General features: G+C 53.2%; 1 protein-coding gene across 2 annotated transcripts in view; it reads right to left on the bottom strand.

The window, feature by feature from the left end:
* Positions 1-20,733, bottom strand: part of ASTN1 (astrotactin 1) — a 64,034-nt gene that overhangs the window by 1,668 nt on the left and 41,633 nt on the right. Inside the window, exons 15-23 of one of the 2 annotated variants that reach the window (XM_052801400.1) lie at positions 20,081-20,185; positions 19,718-19,906; positions 16,354-16,622; positions 15,968-16,101; positions 15,131-15,282; positions 14,649-14,784; positions 14,418-14,518; positions 13,608-13,791; positions 8,323-8,566 (exon numbers count right to left, since the gene is read on the bottom strand). In XM_052801400.1, coding sequence (XP_052657360.1) covers positions 8,332-8,566; positions 13,608-13,791; positions 14,418-14,518; positions 14,649-14,784; positions 15,131-15,282; positions 15,968-16,101; positions 16,354-16,622; positions 19,718-19,906; positions 20,081-20,185 — 1,505 coding nt within the window. In that variant the 3' untranslated portion in view covers positions 8,323-8,331. Of the gene's footprint in view, positions 1-7,824; positions 8,567-13,607; positions 13,792-14,417; positions 14,519-14,648; positions 14,785-15,130; positions 15,283-15,967; positions 16,102-16,353; positions 16,623-19,717; positions 19,907-20,080; positions 20,186-20,733 lie in introns of those variants that run through there. The other variant, XM_052801399.1, reaches the window with a different exon arrangement.

Raw genomic sequence — 20,733 nt, 5'->3', positions numbered from 1 at the left:
CCTTTGAGACTCTTCTAGCCACAACATCCCCAGGCTGTGCAGCTCGGGCAGCCTGTCCTGCTCCACCAGCACAGGGAAGGGGAGATCCAGGGATCCCAGCACAGCAGGAGCAGGGGACACAGCAGCCCCCGGATGCTGGGGACATGGGATGAGGGTGACACGCAGAGGGAGAATTTCAAGTCCCAGCATCTTGCCATGCCAAACCCTTTCCTTCCTGGTGTCAGCATTACCTGGATGCCTATGTGTTTAGACACCAAATTTTTAGCCTTTTGGCATGAAAATCCTGGTCTCAACAACAGGTCGTCCCTGCTCACCAGTGGATGCAGGGAAGGGACCATATCCCACGGACAGGGGAACTGGGCGGGGCCAGAGGTGCTGGCTTGGCTGATAGAGATATGTGCTTTTCATGAATGGGTAGCTTCTATGTACTGAAATATTGTTCTTCTATAGCGACACTGAGCGGTTTTTGTCCCTTAGGGTTTTATTCACAATGGAGGCTGCTGCTATTTTTATTTTTTGTATTTGATAATTATTTTTTATAAAAATCTATGAAAAATAAATAATCTTCCCATCCTCCACCTCTTTTGCCTCCTTGCTTCACCCAAAGCGGGGCCAGGCTGGGGGAGGGAGGTGGTTCAGCTGCTCCCAGCATCCTCGCTCCCACATGCCCTCCTCTGCCCCAAACTATGGACTCTCCCAGCACTGTGCCAGCGCAGTGGGAGAGCTCCTTTGGGTTTTGGGCTGGGGACACACACCCCTCCAATGCTGTCCCTATTCAAGGCTGCCACCCAGGCAGCTTTTGCTGTGCCACTAGCTGCGAGGACACTTTTGCAGATGGTCTTCTGCTGGTTATGCCACAAATGGGTCCAATGCCAATCACTTTTTGTAATTAATCCACCTTAAAGGTAGGGAAAGAGTATCTGTGTGTGTTCACACCCCAACTCCCTGGGGACAGGGAGCAGGGTGTGGCTCACACTAGAGCCAGAGAGACATGCCATGTGGCACCCTGGCACGAGAGTTAAAACCAAAGACAATAAAAAAAGTTGCTTAAAGATTGTGGGAATTTATTTTTTTTTTTAAGCAACCAGATAAGCTTTGTACATATGGACTGGGAAACACAAAAAAGCCCTGCACAAGGTGGGTGGCCCTGCCACAGTGCCCCTGCAGCCAGCTCCAGCCTCTCCAGTGACAGTGGTGAGCCCAAGGCACCCAACTCCATTTGCTTCAGCGCACCACTGGCACAAAGCATGACAGGGACCAGGGCAAGCTGATTGCATAGTACCAGCTGAACTGCCTCCTGTGGACATTCCTAAATCCCACAGACATCCCATGTCACCAAGGCAGGGGACATTCACAGGACCCCTCATGGGTTAGGACTTTGCTTCGAAGCTGCGCACAGCTGTCCTGCTCTGTCCACTTGGCCAAATCAGTGTTTCTGGTGCTCTGGAAAATGGGATTTGCAGCATTCGATGAAGCAACCATACCATGGAGCCTGCTGCAGCCACAGCCCTGTGTGTCCCCGGCCATACCTGAGCATCCCCTCTGGACCAGAGGCACCTGGACCATCTGGGCCAGGCTTGGAAGTCCCACGCTGGAAGGCTATCATGCCAGTGACACAAGGAGGAACAGCATATGGCTGCGGATCAGGAGGCTTTCTTTGTTGCAATTCCCCTAGTGGCCCCTAGGAAGCTAGGTCTCCCGTGGTGCTGGGTACGGAGCCACCAAGCCACAATGGCCTGCAGTGGCCACAGCTGATGACTACATCTGCAATGGGACCAGCCTGCCCTGTGGTTGCTTCCTCAGGCCCACAGGGTTGTTTACTGGAAGGGAATACTGCTTTTTATAGACTTTGGGTAAAGGGAATTACTGGGTTTTTCTTCTTCCCACCGCTACCTTTTCCACTGTTCAGGTGTTGTGGCGTCCATGTCACAGGTTTTTTTCCCTTTCCTTTTTTAAGACAGTTTCAACAGAGCAAATAAAATGGCCCTGAAAAAAAGTCAGGTTGGCTTCCAAGAGCAAGCAAACACAAATGGCAGCTAACAAAATCCAGGCTGCGTTTTTTGATGGACCAGTTCTGGGGACATTTCAAGCATCTCCCCACATCAGACAGGGACAAGATGGTCCCTCGAGTAGCCCCTTTGCTGTTTCACACCTCAGCGCAGAGTTTGAAAAGGCCAAAGCCATGCTAGGAGCTATTTCTCTTTCCTTCACCACGCACCTTGCTTGCAAGTGGTGGAGAAGGTGAATTACAGCTGAGCAAGCAGAAAGATTAGAAAGGACTGAAAAACACAAGCACCTGAAGTGGGTTAGGGGCCAGGGGGCTGCTGGACCCCGGAGGGCAATGCCAAGGCTATGGAAAGCAATGAAATCCCAAATTTCCTCCTGCAGGGTTGATCTGAGCACATCAAGGGCCCCAGAGAGGAGTGATGGGCTGAGAAAATGGAAGGAAAAGCCCCTAACACGGGGTGCCCAGTGCTGCACTGGTGGCTAGGCAAGCAGGGAACACCTGGGGACATGGAGCTGCCCCTGCCAGCTCCAGGGCGGCTGGGTGCATTGCACAGCCTTCCCTCCTCACCGTGGCCGGGATGGCCTTCCCGTCACTGGCAATCAGAGCCGTATGTACACAGCCCTGATTGAAACAAGCTGAGGTGCTTTGGTTTTGTGTTGCTGCTGGAAGCAAGTGAGGCCCCGGCAAGCCCTTGGTCCTTCTGGCTGCCTGCGCCAGAGCAGCTGGGGATGGCAGACACAGGGGCATGCAGGCAGGGCTGCAGGCAGGTCTGCCTCCAGTGCTGGCCCTTGCACCATGTCCAGGGGGTTGGGGCTGGGGTGGAGATGCTCAAAAATCAAAGGGGGTGTATTCCTACTGGGGAGAGTCAACTCATCCTGAGTCTCCCTCTTCATTATCTTTGATTTCCCTTGTCCTGTCTTTAAACCCCACTCCCTCTTCTTTCAGCCATCTCTGATGGCCACATGCCTCCCTTTGCTCTGCACTGGCCTCTCCTTCAATTCTGGTCTTTGTATGGCCTCTCTCATTGCTCCCCAAAAGAGAAACAACATCTCCTGGTGACATCAGATGTCCTCTCTGGGGCAAAGCTCCCCACATCATGCACTTCCACCAGGGCCAGCTTTGCTCTATGAAGGACAGTGCATTAAGGGGCTCCACAGCCCCAAGCAACCAGGACCCCAGTTGTATGTCTTACATTTAAAACAAAAAGAGCAGCTGTCTATGGCACTAGCCAAGTGAAGAGCTGTTTTCCCATCCTGTCCCCCTGTTTCTGCCCAACACCCAGCCTCAAGGCAAGATGCGCCAACCCCTGCATCCCCAAAATGATGAGGACATGCGGTTGAGCAGGGTGGTGGCTCGTTCAGCAGCACAAACTGGATTTGAAAAGCTTTGTCAGCCGTTACAACGAAGGAGACCACACAGTCAATCATTAAGAAATGGGGCAGCCACCAGCACCATGGGGACACAGTGCCTTGTGTGTGGGCTCCAGCGGTGCCACATCATTCATGCATGTGTTGAAATGCAGCAATCTCTACTGGTACCTGCTTTCTGAGAATGAATAGGGACTGTTGGCCAACAGCAACCCTTCCAACACACACACATGTTACCAAACCCTTCCTAAAAAGCTGCAGTTGTACTGGTGATGCATCCCTTACAGTCTGCTTCATCCTTTTTGGGGTGGCTTTCTCCAAACCCCCATCACTGGCAAGTCAGATGACCCCGAGGAGATTTTGGTCTGGCAAAGATGTGATGAGCCAGCCATGCCGAGACTTTCTTACACAGCAGCTCAGGCTTGCAACTGCACGCTCCACTGCCACGCGGCTTCTCTCCACCTCCTTCTCCTCCTCACATCTCATTCCACAGCCACAGGTTATTGTGCAATGAGCCGGTGGCAGCCACAGCACTTAACTGCATGGAAAATAGCAGAAGGAAAGTATCGGGTGTATTTTTAGCTTATTTTCCTGCAATTTAGTAGTGGGAAAAGAAAAAAAAATAAAAATCAAGTTGTTCCATGAGACTTGATGAAGTCTGGTTTCCTATGGATTCATGCGCTATAGCCCCTAAATCCCCCTTGTCCCATGTCCACCCAGGCATCCTGTCTGCCTGCCCACAGTACTCCCCAGCTCTCCCACTCATCTGGCAGGGCAAGTAGCAATACACACTGGGCTTGGCCAAGGGGCCAGCTGCTACAAGTGCTGATGGCCTGAGCACTAGACACAACGCTGCACTGTAAATGACTTCTAAGGCATCCCTTGCAGTTCTCACCTCTGCTTAGGCACTGACTTTCTCATTGTTTGTAGGACTAATATTCATGATACTGCTAGTCCTCTGTCAAAAGTCTGCCAGATGGACCAGGAAGTTCTCAGGTGGTGGTTGACCACCAGACAGCACCATCCCATCCACCTTACATACCAAAAAAACAGGACAAAAGGAGCTTTTTTGGACTCTGCTCCTGAATTCCCAGCATCCACAGAGGTTTGCAAAGCAAGGATTGAGAGCCCCTCACCAAGGATGTGTAAATGCAGTCTTTCCTCCCAAAACCTGAAGGTGCCTGCAGGCATCTGCGTCTTCCCATGCCCAGCAGAGCAGGTAGGTAAGGCAAAGCGCAGGACACAGCTCCAGCTGTAGGTACTGAGTAGTTCAGGACTTGGCTAACCCAGTGGGCAGACAGGCTAATGTTAAACTTGTGTGAAGACGCACCCGAGTTCAAAGGCTGGGAGTGTTTCATCTGCTACCAAAAGATGACATCAACTGGACCAAAACTATAAACAAACACTCCAGTTTGCCAGAGCCACAGATTACTAACAGCTCCGTTTAATAGTCAGTTAAATTATCATCTGGAGTTTTACATAGTGTTACAATGATTTTTTTTTTGTTGCTGTTGTTTAAAACCTTTTTTTTTTTTTTTTTGAGTAATCTGGAAGGGTTTTGTGTTTCTTGCCACATGGCTATCTCACCCTAAAGCACCCTACTTTCAATCTACAGTAGTAAAACGTCACATTAGAGTTTTAATAGAACATCAAGGAACATGAACTGTAGCCATCTTTGTAAAGAAAAGGACCAAACCATCTTTATATGTTAAGTAACTCCACGACAAGTAAAAGGTAGTAATGCTATTACAGGAGTACGGGTGCAGCAAAGAAAAGATAATGACCCAGAGGTTCATCTCAGGTGAATGATCGCTCATTAATTCAGAAATAAAACAAGAAGAGAGGGCAGGGGAGCTAGAGAGGTTGCAGAAATGGATGGAAAATAGTGTCTTTCCCAGCTTTCATGTTGTTGGCAGCATGGGAAGTACTAGGAGTCCAAGAGAGAAAATACTGTGCAGACCCAACAGTAGGACCCTGCAGCAGATGTGGACGGTGTCAGCTCTGCAGGGAAGGGCATGCCTTGGGGCTCGCCCATGGCTGTTTTGGGTGAGCAAGCCCCATACAACACATCTCACCAAGACCAGGTCTGCAGCCATGGTGCAGCCCCCCACTCCGGTCTGGGCCCCCATGGCAAGCTGCTGGAATTTGTCTGAGATGGGCTCGTGTGTTAGTTGAGGGATTTTGGCAAGAAAAACCAAGTTTGGGCAAAATTCTGACTTGCAAAGCCAGAGTGAGGACACCAAGAAGGAAGCCTTTACAAAGCCAGGGCCATCGTGAAAACGGCCCCGCAGACATGCCACACTGGCACGACCTGCTGGCACAGTGGGTGCAGCAATGCTGCGGTGGTCAACCAAGCGGAGCACAGCCCCACCAGCAGACTGAGTGGTCTGTCACGGGATGGGGATGCCGAGTCCCGTCCAACACTGCAAGAGTGCTGGCAAAGGACCTTGGATGGGTGGCCTTCCCCTTGCCCTCCAGGGTTGTCCATCTCCCAGCCCATGGGGAAGCTGGGGGCGAGGAAACAGATTCCAGCCCAGCTGGCTGATGCTGCTGCGGGGTTTTGTTTGACCACGCAAGGGTTTTGAAATGGGAGCACAGAAGCAGAACAGAAATATCTGCAGAGCCCCAGGGCAAATCTTGGGGCCAGACGAAACAGTAACCTAGGCAGGTGTGAACGCATGGGGTGTTCAGGGTTTTCCTGGCAACGTTGTGGCGAGTGGCTGGCAGACTGCACGTCTCCCGTCCCTGCTGCTGCACCTAGTAAGCAATAAAAGAGAGGAGACTGCTTCCCAAAGGAAAACAGTCTGTGTTTCATATAAAGGCCACATAAGCGGTATTACTTGGTGAGCAACCAACTTGCATCTGGGCCAGAGCAGCCTTCGTTCAAGCATCCCTTTGAGGCATTGAGCAGAGGTGCCCTTTGCCCATCCCTGGACAGCTGTCTGGCTGGACGTTAAAAGTTGTCTCAGCATCTGCTGGGAGAAACAAGAGGATAAACCAAAGTGTCTTGGCCAAGACTGCCGGTGGCTTAAAGGAAAAGGAGCAACGGCTCAGTACAGATCACCTGCCCACATATATCTGCATACAGAGACGGCTCTGGTCTTGCTCTGAGCCCCAAGCTCTTGGCAGCATCAAGCACATCAAAATATAAGGAGAAACATGTAAGAAAAAGCCAAATGGATCCAATAGACTTCCTTCGTGCAAAGAGCAGGCATTTGCCTGATGACCCCTGCTAGACACATTCATCACAGAAACAACATGGGGATGCCCAGGTAATACTGACTGCTGGTGGCTGCTCCCAGCAGCTCCCCAGTCCAGGCCAGCTGCCCCTGGAGGAGAGGTCTGCCCACGGGAAGGGAAGAGCAAAGCACTGTGTGATCCTGCAGGAAGATACTGAACTGCTGTTGCGCAAATACTGTATTGCGGTGCTGTCGGCTGTGACTGGCTGCGGACCACAGCCGCCTCCCTCTCAGAACCATGCAAATATTCGAGCTGTGTCCTTGGCAGGTAGGAGGAGGAATGAGGCAGAAAATCGTAAGAGACAGGCTGAAGATTGCTCCTGCCAAGACTGAAAAAATGAAAAGGAAATTTCTCTCTGAAGAGGCATCATAAAAATCCCACTGTAGGGCTCCTGGCTTGTCCAGATCAAAGGTGCACAGCTGGCAAGTCCAGAGTTGCCTCTGAAAACCAGGCTGGAAGCTGAAGCTAAAAGGAAGCTGTTTGCTGCCTCCAACACCATCAGTGGTAACAAGGTTTTGGAGAACAGTTTGCTCTGAACCAAGCCCAGTGTCCCAGGACAACCCCAGTTCTCTGGTTTAAAAAAAAAAGTCACCGGCGAGAGCTGTAGATGTGAACCTTAACACGGGCAAGCAACACCGCCCAGAAGCCTGCCCACCACGCTGTGTCACCGAGCACTCTCTGGGACCAGGATCTCCAGGACTATCCTCCACTGCCGTGTCGGGGTACACTACACCCCGCTCCCCTCACCATGCAGAGCCTAGGCTACGCCACAGCTACAGGGTGGCTGGTGCAGAAGGCAGCCTCATCCACACCATCTCGGTGCTACTGTCTTGGCTGGAGGTCTCCTGAGCAGTAGTTTGACATTGCTTCAAAGTCTTTATTATGGTGGGTAAAAAAAAATATAGTGGAAGGGATTTATAAGTTGACTTCCTAGGAATGTGGTCCCACAAGAAGAAAGCTCATGATGTCCAGCTGACCACTGGCCCTGAGGCCAAGTTGCCTTTTCTCTGGAGGACTCTGCAACTTGGAGCAGACATAGGCTTTGACCATGACATAAGAACCTGAGGAGATGGGCTCACCAATGCCCCTTTCTCCTCACCCCAGCTGGTGACACTACACCAGCCCTGCCCTGCAATGGCACAGTTACTCAGCCAGGTCTCATCCAGACCTCATGCTTTACAATTGCAAAAAAAAAAAAAAAAATCCCAATCCTTTTGGCCATCCAGTGGCTGTTTTATTCAGCCATAACCATTAGCATCTCAACCTGACCTGCATGCCCTGCCTCCATTCTCTGAACACTGCATCACCTGCTCTCCCATCCTGGCTGTGTCACTGTGTTTCTCCCATGACCAGTGTCCCCCACCCTTGGGGAAGGTCCCCACAGCCAGGGCAGGGATGGGGCAGGAGGAGAGAGCATGCCCTCCCAACCTGCCCTTTCCACCGATGCTGAGGAACCTCTTGGCAAAATGAATAAAACAAAACCAAGAAAACTGGGTCCCACAAGACTTCTAACTAGAAAGGCTTTTGGCCAAGTCGAAGAAGAAACTAATACTGAGTCAGTCCTGCACAGAGCAGCTGTTTTCACTCCCCGGTCCAAATTTTTGCCTCCAGAAACATCAGCGACACCCTCCCCCCCCACCCCCGCCACGGGTCCATGTATAAAACCCTCACAAATGCCCGTGGGAAGGCCGGCGTGAGAGCGGGCACCTGCAACCCTCAGTAGTCCTTGTCACCATAGTCATTGTAAAGGACACTCAGCGTCTGCTCCTCGCACGTCTTCTTGAGGTCCCGGCTGAGCTCCGACCAGTCGAGCCCATAGGGCTTGATCTCACTGTAGCGGCAGGCAAGGTACTTGAGGGACGAGCGCTGGAGGCTGATCTTGGGCTCTTGCAGGAGGCCATTGCACCAGCTGCTGAGGTCCCCCAGCTGCGAGAGGATAAGGCCGGCCTTCCTGCAGTGAGGGCAGGCAAGGGGAGATGCCGGGGTGGGGGTGGGGATGGACAGCGAGGGGGCAGCAGGGGTGATGGAGACACCATGGGGTGATGGTGGGAAGGGCAGAAGGAGCATATGAGGAGAGAAAAGCAAAGATGGTTAAGGAGACCACGGGAGCTCCTGGAGGGAGAAGAGATAATGCAAGAGTCGGGCAGCATGGAGAGCAGCAGAGTGGAGCCCAATGCTAACAGGACGAGGAGGGATGACGGGGCAGGGGGGACACACCAGCCCCATGGCAGCACTGCAAGCCTAAATGCACGTGAGAACAGCCCCTGCCCAGGTCAGAGATGCCCATGCTACCATGGGCTGGACCTGCTGCACTGGTCTTGGGACTCACTTTACACTTCCCTGCCCTGTCCTCCCTTCTTCAACCCTGTATTGTCCCCACAACAAGGCCAGGTTTGCTGAGGGTTTAGTGAGGGTACACTCACAGGTGTAGCTGTGAAACCCCCAACACCCCTTGGGATGGACATTATCAACAACTCAAATGGCATCACTAGTCACTGCTGCAGCTACTGAACCCCAAATATAACAGGATAGGAAAGTGGGAGCCGATAGCACTGCAGGCAGTGGGGAGAAATGCTAAAAGGTGTCAGGCATGACATGTGTGGCCAGCCCAGGGCAGTGTCACCATGTGTGTCCTCTCCATGAAGTACATGTGTTGCATGTTTGGGAACTGCGCTTGTCACTCATGGCTTGGTGTAAGACACCTCCAGTGACATGGCAGGAAGGGCAGGGAAAAGGCGGGCATACCAGGAGCATCACTCCCTTGCCATCATGTGGCTGAGGGGGACGTGATGGAGAAGAAATGCACAGTATTTGGAGCCAGCACGCTGGGATACCAATGAGCATGAAGGAGATTTAGGAAAAAAAACCACTCCAAATATCATGCCTGGCTTGTGGGGGTCTGTATGGAAGGCTGAAGGTGAGTTAAAAATTATGATCGTCCTAAGATGCAATATCACAAGATATAAATACAATGAATGACACTCCTGGTACATGACTTGCAATGTTTAGTAACAGTTTAGGAAACATGTCCCACAGGACAGCATGCAAACTAGAAGGAATATACTGAGGCATACAACATAGGTTTGATCCAAAAAGCTCTGAGAGAGCAGAGGATGTGGCAGAGCTCCCCAGTTCTTTGCATGTGCATTTTCCATCTTCCAATTGCAGAGAGCAAAACAAGGAAAGGCAGGTCACGGCAGCAGTGTTTCCTAAAGAGCCGCAACCCAGCCAAGGAAGCCAGGAGAGAAGGTTGGGTGACAGAGGGAGAGGAAGTCTAGGACGAATCCATCTTCAGCAGAAGACAGACATGCAGCACCCCCAGGGCAACATAGCCTCGGTGTGGGCTTGTTCTGGTAGCAAGAAAGTGCTAAATTACCAACCCCTCATGTTGGATAAGATATTGGAAGAGCGTAGAGAATCCTGGCCAAATATGACCTAAAGTGTGTTCTCTTCACATTTTTCCTCTTAAAATTGTGTTTCTAATGCTTTTATCAGGAAAAACAGTTTGTTCAGATAAAACACATTATGTTCATTTTAAACTTGTCTAGCACTTTGGGTGATCTCCAGGGAACCTGACACATGTGGAGGTAATGGATTCAAATGAAGTATCTTGAAGGTGAGTATTGCATGTGCCTGGAAACCCAGACAAAAGTTTAAGTGTCTCAAGAGCTGGGATAAGTTTCCTAGTCAGCTTCAAGGTCAATTGGTGGGTTAGTATAGATAGGGAAGATACATCCCCTTGGTAGCTTTAACTCAGCATCTGTTCAGCACAGAACAGGCAGCGGAGGCACAAATGGTGATGCTAGGGGAAAAAAACCCTCTTTGTCACATTCTTACTTGGATAAGCAGGGGTTGTGTGTGGAGTACATGGCTGTGTTGTGGCTGGTTTGACAGTTCAAGGGTACATAGACCAACCATGGAGGAACACCCGCAGCCCCTCCACACCTTCCTCCAGGCCAGATGCACCATGGGAGAGCTGCTTGGAGAGGAATTAATTTACCCTAGGCCCAGCCAGAGCCAACCTTGCCTTTCCTGGAGAGGAAACCCTCAAGAGGTCCATCATGGAGATGGCTGCAGCTCCAAGAGGCCAGTCTGGAGCCACCAAGAGGTTGTCCAGCTCTGCAGCAATGTGACACCCGCAGCCCCGGGGCTCACATCCAGAGCACAGCAGAGAGGTGAAGGTGCTTAGCATGGTGTTGACTCTGGAGATAGCTACCCAAGCTGGCCAGGTCTTCCAGCCATGAGAAGGTAGCTGACCTCTCACTTGTCTTGGTCCTCGCATCTAGACACCTAGGCAAGGTGCCACGACTGCCTCTCTTCCTCCAGCGTCACAGGTACCCTAATAGGAACGTTGAATATGGTCCCACAGATTTTGGCTCAAAGCCCATAGACACCACCAGACTTCACCAGGCTTTGCATCACTTATTACTTGCTAGAAAATGACTTGCCTTTCCCTCTATTTCTTCTCCTTATGCAAAGTCCAGGGCTCTCTGCAGCCCTTCTCAGACTGGGAGGGAGTGACTCGCTTTCATAACCCCAGGCAAGTTATTGGCACATACCCTCGCTTCCTTCGGTCCAGCAGCCAGTGTCACCAAGAAGGGAGGCGAGCGCACCCCAAGCGAGCAGAGCCAGAAGGCGGCATGGCCGCGTGGAGGAGGAGGGACATGGTAGAGTCAGTCGCGTGGGTCCACATCCAGGACTTCAAAGGAGCATCAGCAACAGTCAAACAAACACTCTGTCTGCCGGCTAAATAATGTCATCTGCAAGTGATTTGTCCTGTCACCACCAGTCTGGATGCTTCGCCCTCGCAGACGATCAAACAGAAGGCCTGCTTTCCAAGATTTGTCATCACCAGAACCCACTGCAGCTGCCTAAATGTCTCTTTCCAAGTAGCGCGAGCTGCAAACACTTCATCAGCAACTTGCGTCATCCCATCCTAAGTGCTCCAGCATTTCCAGAGGGTGGAATTAACCCTCTGGCGCATAGATTCACACAGCAAACGGTAACATTTGGCCAATTCAGTGGCATTTCTGGCTGCTCCATGCCAATGCACCTCTGCCTCGTGGGGCTCGAGGCGGCAGCTTCCACCACATGTTCTGGCTGGTCCTTGGTCTCCTCACTGAGGCAGCAAGCAGCGATGGCAATGCTCAGCCTCAGCGATAGCAGTGGCTGTGTGACAACTCCAGTCTGTCACGTAAGGAACTTTATGTACTCACACAAACCATCACAACAGATGTCAGATGGTCTGTGCAAACTGGGGCTGGATTTCACATCTGGAAATGGAGACAGAGTGGCATCACTGCAGCTGGGCTTGAGACAAAGGTGGGACGTAAGTCCAAGCTTGCTGATCCCACTCGGTGTCATGGGAATGAAGCAACCCTGGGCAGAGGAGCTAGTGGGAGCCTTAGCCTTAACAAGACTCCACGCACTGGGATGTCGCTACTGAGCTTTGAGGCTGTGCCTCAAAGAGCTCACATTTCTTAGAACATAAATGGGAAAAGGGGAAAGAGGAGAAACCCCAGCTTAGCCCCAGGGAGTGCAGGATCTCTTAGGAGTTTCCCACCAAAGCTGAACTAGGAGACGTGCCTAAGACAGCCACCAGCTACTTGCTGAGTCTTTCTGACCACCTAGCAAAGGTTTGGAGGACAGACAAGGTACGAGGAGGATCTCCAATCCTCTGCTAGAAATCCACAAGTGATAACCTCGAGAAGCAGGGCTGGAAGACAGCTAGTGGTGAGACCAGCAAGAGGAGGTGTGGGGCAGGGGGTAAGGTGCAGGCCATGCATTTAATAAATCGGAGTTGTTGCTGACGTACATTTGAAGTAATCCTGATTTCTGCATGGGCTCAAGACTCCAGTTCTTTGGAGGCCAGATGCTATGAAACGCCACTGCAGCCCACACAATCTCCCAGTCCAGCTTGCTAAACTGACTGGAAACATCTACATTACTGGGAAACCACGCAGACAAAAGCAGATGTTGAAGGACATGGGGAAAAGGGAACATCTGGCTGTCTCTGCAAGCCCTTGGCATGAGGCACCCCATCCCCAGGCAGCTGGAGGGGCTGCAATGACCTGGAGGAGCCCAGGGAGAGGACATGGTGCTCATTCAGGCATGAAGGTACTGCTTCAGCCAGGAAGAGCTCAGGGCAACCTCCTCCAAAACATGCCGTGGCAGCCTGGGCACCAAAACCACTCATGTCCCTGAGATCACCCCACACGACCACAGGCATGGATCAAAATGGAGGGAAAGTGCAATTCAGACCCAAGATCAATCCACTGCCTGCTTTGGACCACAAGTGGCAGTGAGTTCAACACACAGAGATGCATTCAACTCACGCCAAAGCCCAGAAAAAGGAGGAAAGCCAAGTCTGACCTTGGCATGGCCCAGCACATGTGTATGTGTTTGCACACACTTCATCCAGCAGCTTCCACAACCAAGCTCTCCTCTGTCACCTTCTCCAGCAGGCTTGAAGGTACAACCACCTCCTTGCACCTTCTTCCCTCCATCAATGCCCAGGGCCCTTCTCTAGCAACATGCTCTGACCACACTCTCTCCCCTTCTCACCCGCAACAACCTCCATTCCTCAAAGGTGTATTATTTTTTCCAAGACTCTCTGCCTTTTTGTCTGTGGCAGCAGCTACTGAGGGAAAAAGAGAATCCCATCCCCTTCCCACCCTGCATAGCATGAATGGACTAGGCAAAACTCCAGAGGCAGTACAGGGCTGGTGGGATGGACAAGGATGATGGGTTGACAGTGGTCTACTGCCTTCCACCTTGTCCTATGTTTGTGGTCCTTCAAGGGAGATGGCTGGACCCCAAACATATATGCACAGCATCCAGCAAAACAGGAATCCCACTGCGAGACTCTAACCTCTATCACCAAATTCATGAGATTTGCCAGAGAGTCACCTTCCTGGTGACCAACATCTACAAGGGATAAGCTTGTTGGTGGGCAGGCCTGCCTGCCTAGCCAACCCAGCTCCCAAGCCTACCTGGGCCCCAGCTCATCTTCACAGCGCCAGGTGAACTCCCCAAAGCTCTCATAGTGCTGGTTGTAGTGGTAAAGGACTCGGTGCAGGCTGGGGGAACCCAGGTCCAGCAGAGTGTTGTAGGCTGTTTGCTGCTCCTTGCCGCTGGTGTAGCCGTTGAAGAGGTTGTAGATCTTGTCTGCTATTTCTGGGCAGAAGGACGCAGTATTCAGTAGGGTGCAAGGAAAGGCATGAACAAAGCCCACCAGGCTAAAGCTCAGCTCTACGGAAACCAAGACGAGAGACAAGATTTGTCCCCTGAGCCATATCAAGACTAGATCCCAATGGAGGAGCAACAGAGTAGATGGCATTCCCCGGACTCAGTTCAGGTTAGGTTCCCACAGTTTGTTCTGATTAGGAGAAGAAACGGGTGGTGTCGTCAGTTACTGTTAGTGAAATACCATTTATTTATGAGAAGGCACACAACTGGGGTTTCTTGAGCACAGCCACTGCCTACACTAACAGTTGCTTTCTGGGCAGGACAGGCAGGTCTTCTTGGCTATTTCATTATGTCCTGAATGCCTGCCCCTCCACCCATCCTCCCACACCTCCACCAGCACAGAGTGCCTCTGTGTTTGTTTGTGGAGAGGATATGTGTCTCCTGCTGCTCTCCACATCAACTCTCAACACCATGTGGCAGCACCTGGGCCACCATGGGTGAAGGAGATGTTACAGCCAGGACACGAGATGTATGTGGGGACATGCTGGAAGGGGGAACTCCCTGTTGCTCGTTCCAAGCATCACAGTCCAGCAGCTCCCCTCCTTCCATCTCACCTTGAGCTTTCACATCATCTACCACAGGGCAGGGGGTCTTGACCGTCACGTCACTGGACCTGGAGCGTCTTCCTGTGTTATCAACTCCCCAGAGTGTGAACCTGGCCAAGAAGCAAAAAGGTGAAGCTCTGGACTCCCAAGGCCTCATGCAAACACAGGCAGCATCAGGCAGGAGCACCACAATCAGGGTGGCAGCGCTGCTACGGGCACGGTACGGAGGAGGCAACTCACATGTAGGTGGTGTCGGGCTCCAGGCAGCGAACGATGAGGGAGATGGTGGAGGAGAGCCTGTCAGGCACTTGGGCCGGCATGGCGCAGGGTGACTTGGCGCCAGAGATGATGTCGTCCACGAAGCTCAGCACCGTCTCTAGGGAGAGAGGGGTGGACGCGCCACGGGTGATGACATAGGTGTCCCCGGGGTTGTGGAAAGCCCCTGAGGTCTGTGCCCGCTACCATGCTGCCTGGTGCCAAGGGGGACCAAGGCTCATGCATGAGGTTGGTGCAGAGATGGACCCATTGCTTTTCCAGCAAGGCTCACCACCGTGGTGTGGAGCTGCCACTTCTGCAGCATGGTGGGCCGGAGAGGGGCTGCTTTCTCTTCCACAGGTTACTGGATATGTTGCAGCATCCCCTTGCAAAGAGAGAGACAGAGGCCCTCCTCCAACATCTCCATTCCACCCTCCCCAGGGAGAACCAGTGGAGTGCCCACTCACCTGTCTCCACCTTGGAGTGGTCCATTCTGTCGGTGACTTTCTCTTGTCGGAGGAGGTAGTCAACGATCTGCACCCCGATGGGGGGCTCCGAGTGCCCCCACTCCAGCACCACCAGTGTGCTGCTTGGCTCGTGAACAGTGGAGAGCCGCAGGCTGGAGGGCAATGCTGGCTGGTCAGCATCTTGGGAGGGCAAAGTCTGCTGGCTGTCCCCACCACCCACCCATGTTCGCCCTCACCCACATCTATCACCACCTTGCTGCTCCTCTGTACCTTAAAAAGTCAGCAAAACCACCAGGCTGAGTCACACAGTATGGGAGAGCTGCTGAGGACAACCTTTCCAGCCAGTCCCCATAGCTGGTGCAAAAGGCAGCATGAGTGTGTTTGCTAGTACCACTCACTGCTGTGCAGACCACAGGCAAATGCACCAGAAATGAGTTGGTTTCTGTAATGTAGTATGTAGGGACTCTTTTTGCATTACTCTATCACAGCAAAAGGGCTTCAAAGCCTTTAACCCATGGGAGAGCAACCTCAGGAGAGAAGTGACTCCCCCTCTCCTACCCCTCTTGGCTCTGGGCATGCTGGTCCGAAGGGCTCCTTCCCTGGGGTTTCTCTACCAGGATGGATCAAAAAACAGCTCCCCAGTCCTCAGCTGAATTTAGAAAAGACACTGCATCTCTGCACCCTCTGCCTGATTTCCAGATCCCCTATCCACTTGCAAACCTGTCCCATAAAGCCACCCCAGCCCAACCACCTCCTGCCACCACACCATCGGTCATTGCCGCCTCCTCCCAGACCCATCACACCAAGAGGCCAGGCTGGGCCTGCGTGGAGACCTACATGGGGTGAGGGAGAGGCGCACAGGTGGGCAGCCCATCAGCCCCAAAGGCACTCGAGTCACAGCGGCACCAGTCCTCAATGACATCCCCACTACCCGAGCACCACAGCGAGCTCATGGTGGCCTCCTGCAAGAGCTGGGAGAGAGGAGAAGGGGTTAAGCATCAGGCAGGTGAGCTCCCATCCTGCCACCACTTGAGTCAGTGCTCATCCATCCCCCAGTTGGTTCAGTACAGTCCGTCCACCCTGAAGAGCAGGGCTGGCCAATGGGCAAGGGCTGCCACGGCTTGACATGATGCTACCAGTACAAGCTGCCTGCAAAGACCACCCTGCTGCTGTCCTGCCACCCCCCATGCCCACCCCAACACCCCCAGCCAGTGGGTCCTCACCCGCTGGGTCTGGTTGTTGGTGACCAGCTCGTAGATGGGGGCCGCTTTGGTGACCTCCAGCAGGATGGGCTCGGCTGGCACATCGGGACTGGAGGCAATGTGGCAGAGCGGGCAGGAGGAGGGGCAGCGCCCGCGGCTCTGGCACTCCATCCGCACACCGGCTGCCATACGCTTGGTGCCTGACTCGGAGAGGCTGGCGATGTACTCAGGGAAGGTGAGCACCTTGGGGTCCCGCTCGCGCTCCTCCGACTCATCTGAGGGGGAGTTGCCTGGGTAAGGTGGAAAAGAGGGGCACCAGGGTGGGCTCCAAGCCATCAATAAGGGGATGTGAGGGGGCTAGAGCCCTGTCTGCCACCCAGGAGAGAGGCAGTGCCACCCAGAGACCCCCCTGTATCCTTAAGAGCTTGCTCTGTAGGGATGAAACGTTCCCTGGTCTTCAGAGGAGGAATCAGGACTGAAAAGTCCACCCTGGTCTCTACCATGGCAGGTCCTTTTGTCTCCCCATGCCTCAGTTGCCCCAGCCCCAGCCCTTTGCTTGGCACTGGGATGGACCACCCTTGCAGCGTGTCCCCACGAGAGGGAGCCTTCTTCATGTCGCTGGAGACGCATGAAGGATCTGCCTGGGCACCTTCACCGCACATTGATCCCTTGCCAAAGCCCCCAGCCAAACCCTCTGCTGCAAAAGCCCTCCTGGTCCAACAGCTCATTTCTTCGCTCGACTCCCTCGGTTCCCAATGACCCTGATCAAAGCTGATGTGACAGAGCACGTTGGAAACCAGAGACCATGAGTGTCAGACCAGGGTGCACAGCAACAATGCTGACTCGGTGCCCCCCCCCAAGGTCTGCAGCCTTGAACTCTGAAGAGCTCAGAATGAGCAGGGAAGACTTGCCAGTGCCTCACAATGCCCAGAAAGCTCCCGAGATGGCTACAAAGCCACCAAGCTCCTCTCCAGCCCCTCCACACCTCCTCAACTCAGTCCCCATGCAGGAAAAGGGAGATAGGGAGCAGTTCCCTTTCAGGAGCTGGCTCAAGCCTGGTTCCTCCTGTCTCTTCGCACTGTCATGGGGCATGATGGAGGTGGACAAAGTTACAGCCAGGCAAGGAAATAGGGTCTCGCCCTAATGGCTTAGCTTGCAAAGCACCATCACAAAGCAAAAGAAAATGGTGAGATGGAGGCAGATACATTCGTTGGGACCGCAGACCCCCAGCCAGACTGTGACAAGACTGAAGGCTCGTTTACCCTCTACCCTGTACACATGGGGGAATATCTGCAGGTCTTACCCTGCCAACCCTCAGGCCACCCTGCAATCCAACAGGCTCGGAAAAAAGATCTGCAGCAGGAAAGCATCACCACAGTCTACGCTTTTCCCAGCTCCGCACAAAGGTGCCTGACACTGGGTGCGACCGTGTCGCCACTGCACGGGGCAGTGAGCCAGACCCTGCATTTGGTGGGCTTTTCTCCAGCACTCCCATAGCAGGAAATATTTTGACACAAGGGGAAAAGTCCTGGCACAGAAATCAAGAAGGTAGGATCTGCCCATCACTGCTGCACTCTGGCTGCCACTGCGAGCCTTGCCATGCAGGGGAACGGTGATTTTCACCCAAAATGCCTGCCAAAGGATATCCCTGGCTCTACACTGAAGAAAGAGGGGCCCAGAGGGACCATTGATGATGGTCGGTGGGGTCAGAGGAAGCCGAAGGATGCCCAGGCAAAGCCTTGCCCCTGGGTCAGGCTCAGGACATTGCCGGCGGTGGCTTGGTACGGGCTGGCTGCTGTGGGGAGCCGCCGGAGAGCACGTCCATGGCTCAGTAGGAAGATCTTCCTATTGCAAGGGTTTGCTGAGAAATGGGCCAGCGCTAGCCTACCCTCAAGACTCCTGCAAAGAAAACAAGGCTATTAAACAAAACCCATGGTACAAGAGCATTGCTCCACTCCCCCAGCAAGCTGGAAATGGATTGCTTTGGGCTGGCTGTGAATTTCAGCTTAGCAGGCGCCAAGGGAAAGCAGAGGAGCCAGGGAATGATTTGTCTCTTGCAATTTCTCAATCGATATCCAGCTCCTGACGTTTGCAAACAAAAAGCAAAGGAGGGAAAGTGGCAGGTGCCAGAGCGAAACCGAAATGTGATATTGTGGGTGGAAAGAGACTGCCAGACCTGAAAAGCCTCCAAGCAGGAAAATCAAAGAGGAGGAAATTGCAGGAGAAAAAAAAGTACTTGCAATCAAAAGATGCTACATCTGGAGACAGCCCACAGCAAAACAGCAATGGGTCTGTACTCTCGCAGGTGGGCTTGGGAAGAAGTCCAGGCTCCAGGAGGTCTGAGCCTGCAGGATCCAGACTCAGGCTCAGAAAGAAGCCTTTCCCAGACAAGAGCCCCGGAGAGAAAACAAATGTCTTCGCGGCCAGGGCACAGCAAGAGCAGCACCGTAGCATGGTGCCAATACTGAGAATTATGAAGCTTCATGCTGGAAACAATGCGGTGGTCGGGTGCCTGCGAGCTCCAACCTCACGCTGCCTGCACCCAGGAGCTTCTGGGTGGGGGACAGCAGACCAAGGTCACCTAAAAAGCAGCAACTCTGCTCAGCATCCTCCATGTCCGGGCTTGGGAGCTGTCTCTTGCTTGCTGCCCAAGGCTGGGTGGTACAAGCCAACATCCCCAGCACAGGCAGCAAAACGCCTGCAGGCAGCTTTGCAAAGGCCAGCACAAGAGATGCTGTGGTCCTGGTGACAGCCAGCAGCAGGCAGGCATTAGGCTGCCTCTGCTTTTGGAAAGCTTGCATCCAAACCAGCCATCACCCGCCTGCAAAACCCCTTCCACCAGGGATCTCTCACACCTTGCTGCAGTGAGGGCACCAGAGGGGATGCAGCAGTGCTGGATGCCCACTGCACCATGGCAAACCTCACATCTCAGTTCATGACTGGTTTCCAGACATTAAAAGCACAGCACTGACAGCCCAGGAGAAGAAAACACACTAGAGGGAGAAAAGTCTGGCCGCAGGATGCAAGTGGAAGAGAGCAGATATGGCGGAGACAAAAGGAAGGAAGGAACAGGATTAAAGACAAATAACAGTTAAGTCCAGAATCAGGCAGGACGGCTTGGTGGGATTAGTGCATTCGTCTTTCATCTCCCTGGGGATGTGGGTATTTATCTTCCTTTCTGGCCTGGACTAACGCCTGCTGCAGTCCACGGGAGTCCTTCGGCCGGCTTCAAAGGGTACAAGAGCAATGTGCAAATAAAAGGATGAGATGGGATGCAGCCCTGCTGCAGGCTTGGCACTTCCCCTGCTACGCTGAAAGCAAACCCAGCTTCCCACTCCCATGGGGTGGCTGTGGGGACCCTTCTGGGGACAAGAGGGGCTCCTACCTTTGCTGATGTCCTCATACTCCAGCCAGAGCTGCCGCTGGACCTGCCTGTTGGGATACCAGATGGAGCAGGACTCCTCGAAACCATACACTGCCTCCTGGATGTAGTGGTTGCCAAACTGGTCCAGCAGCGCCACAAAATCTCCACGGGAGGTGGCCCCATCCAGAGAGTGGAGTGCATTGCTGAAGGCTGGGGAAGAGATGGGAAGAGATGCTCATATCCCAAGAGGATCCCAAGCCCTTGCCACCTCCTTACACACTTGTGATGGGCAACCAACCTCTGAGCCCATCACTTGTCAGAAGAAGGCTGTGTGTCCTCTCGCCACCCCTTTTTCCCTTCTTCCCCCTGGCCCTGCATGCTTACATTGGGAGATGGTCAGCTGGTTGAGCCGGACGTGGTACATGACAGACTGCACCTTCCAATGCTGCAAGAGGGGGTACCCGGACACCTCACTGAAGTTCACCATCCCTGCCAGAGAAAGGACATGGGGGCTTAGTGCCACTGCCCAGGGATGTCTCCCCATGGGAATGGATGCAGCCCCTCATGCCATGGCCGGGGCAATGCAGCCAGTGGGGTGGGAAGAAGCCGGGGAAAGGACTGTGCACACACCACATCCCCCCAGGAAGGCGGCGAGGCATTAAGAGCTGAGGGTCAGCTGCTCCCCAGCAATTAAAATCATGGCTTTGAAGGAAAACACGTGGGCTCGTTTCATCCTGCCGTCCGGGACTCTGCGTTGGAAGATAACGAGCCTCCTCCTGCATCCCCTCCTCCTTCCTTCCTGGCGCCCGCTCCCAAGACATGCCCAGGTGTGCTAATTATTTCACTAATGAGAGTTGCGCTTTTTAATGAGCTGTTTGCAGGCCTGGGAACGGTCACCGTCACGCCACATGTGCCCAACTGCGGCCAACCAAGAGGCCCTGGGTCCCCTTCAACCGGGACTGAGCCAAGCAGGACACAGGTGTATGGGGGAAATGGCACGCCTGTCAGTGTGGGACATTATGGCAATGCTGGGGCTG

The sequence above is a fragment of the Harpia harpyja genome, chromosome 11, assembly GCF_026419915.1.
Source record: "Harpia harpyja isolate bHarHar1 chromosome 11, bHarHar1 primary haplotype, whole genome shotgun sequence".
NCBI lineage: Eukaryota > Metazoa > Chordata > Aves > Accipitriformes > Accipitridae > Harpia > Harpia harpyja.
The sequence above is the reverse complement of the archived record's forward strand: the minus strand, read 5'-3'. Positions and strand labels throughout refer to the sequence as shown.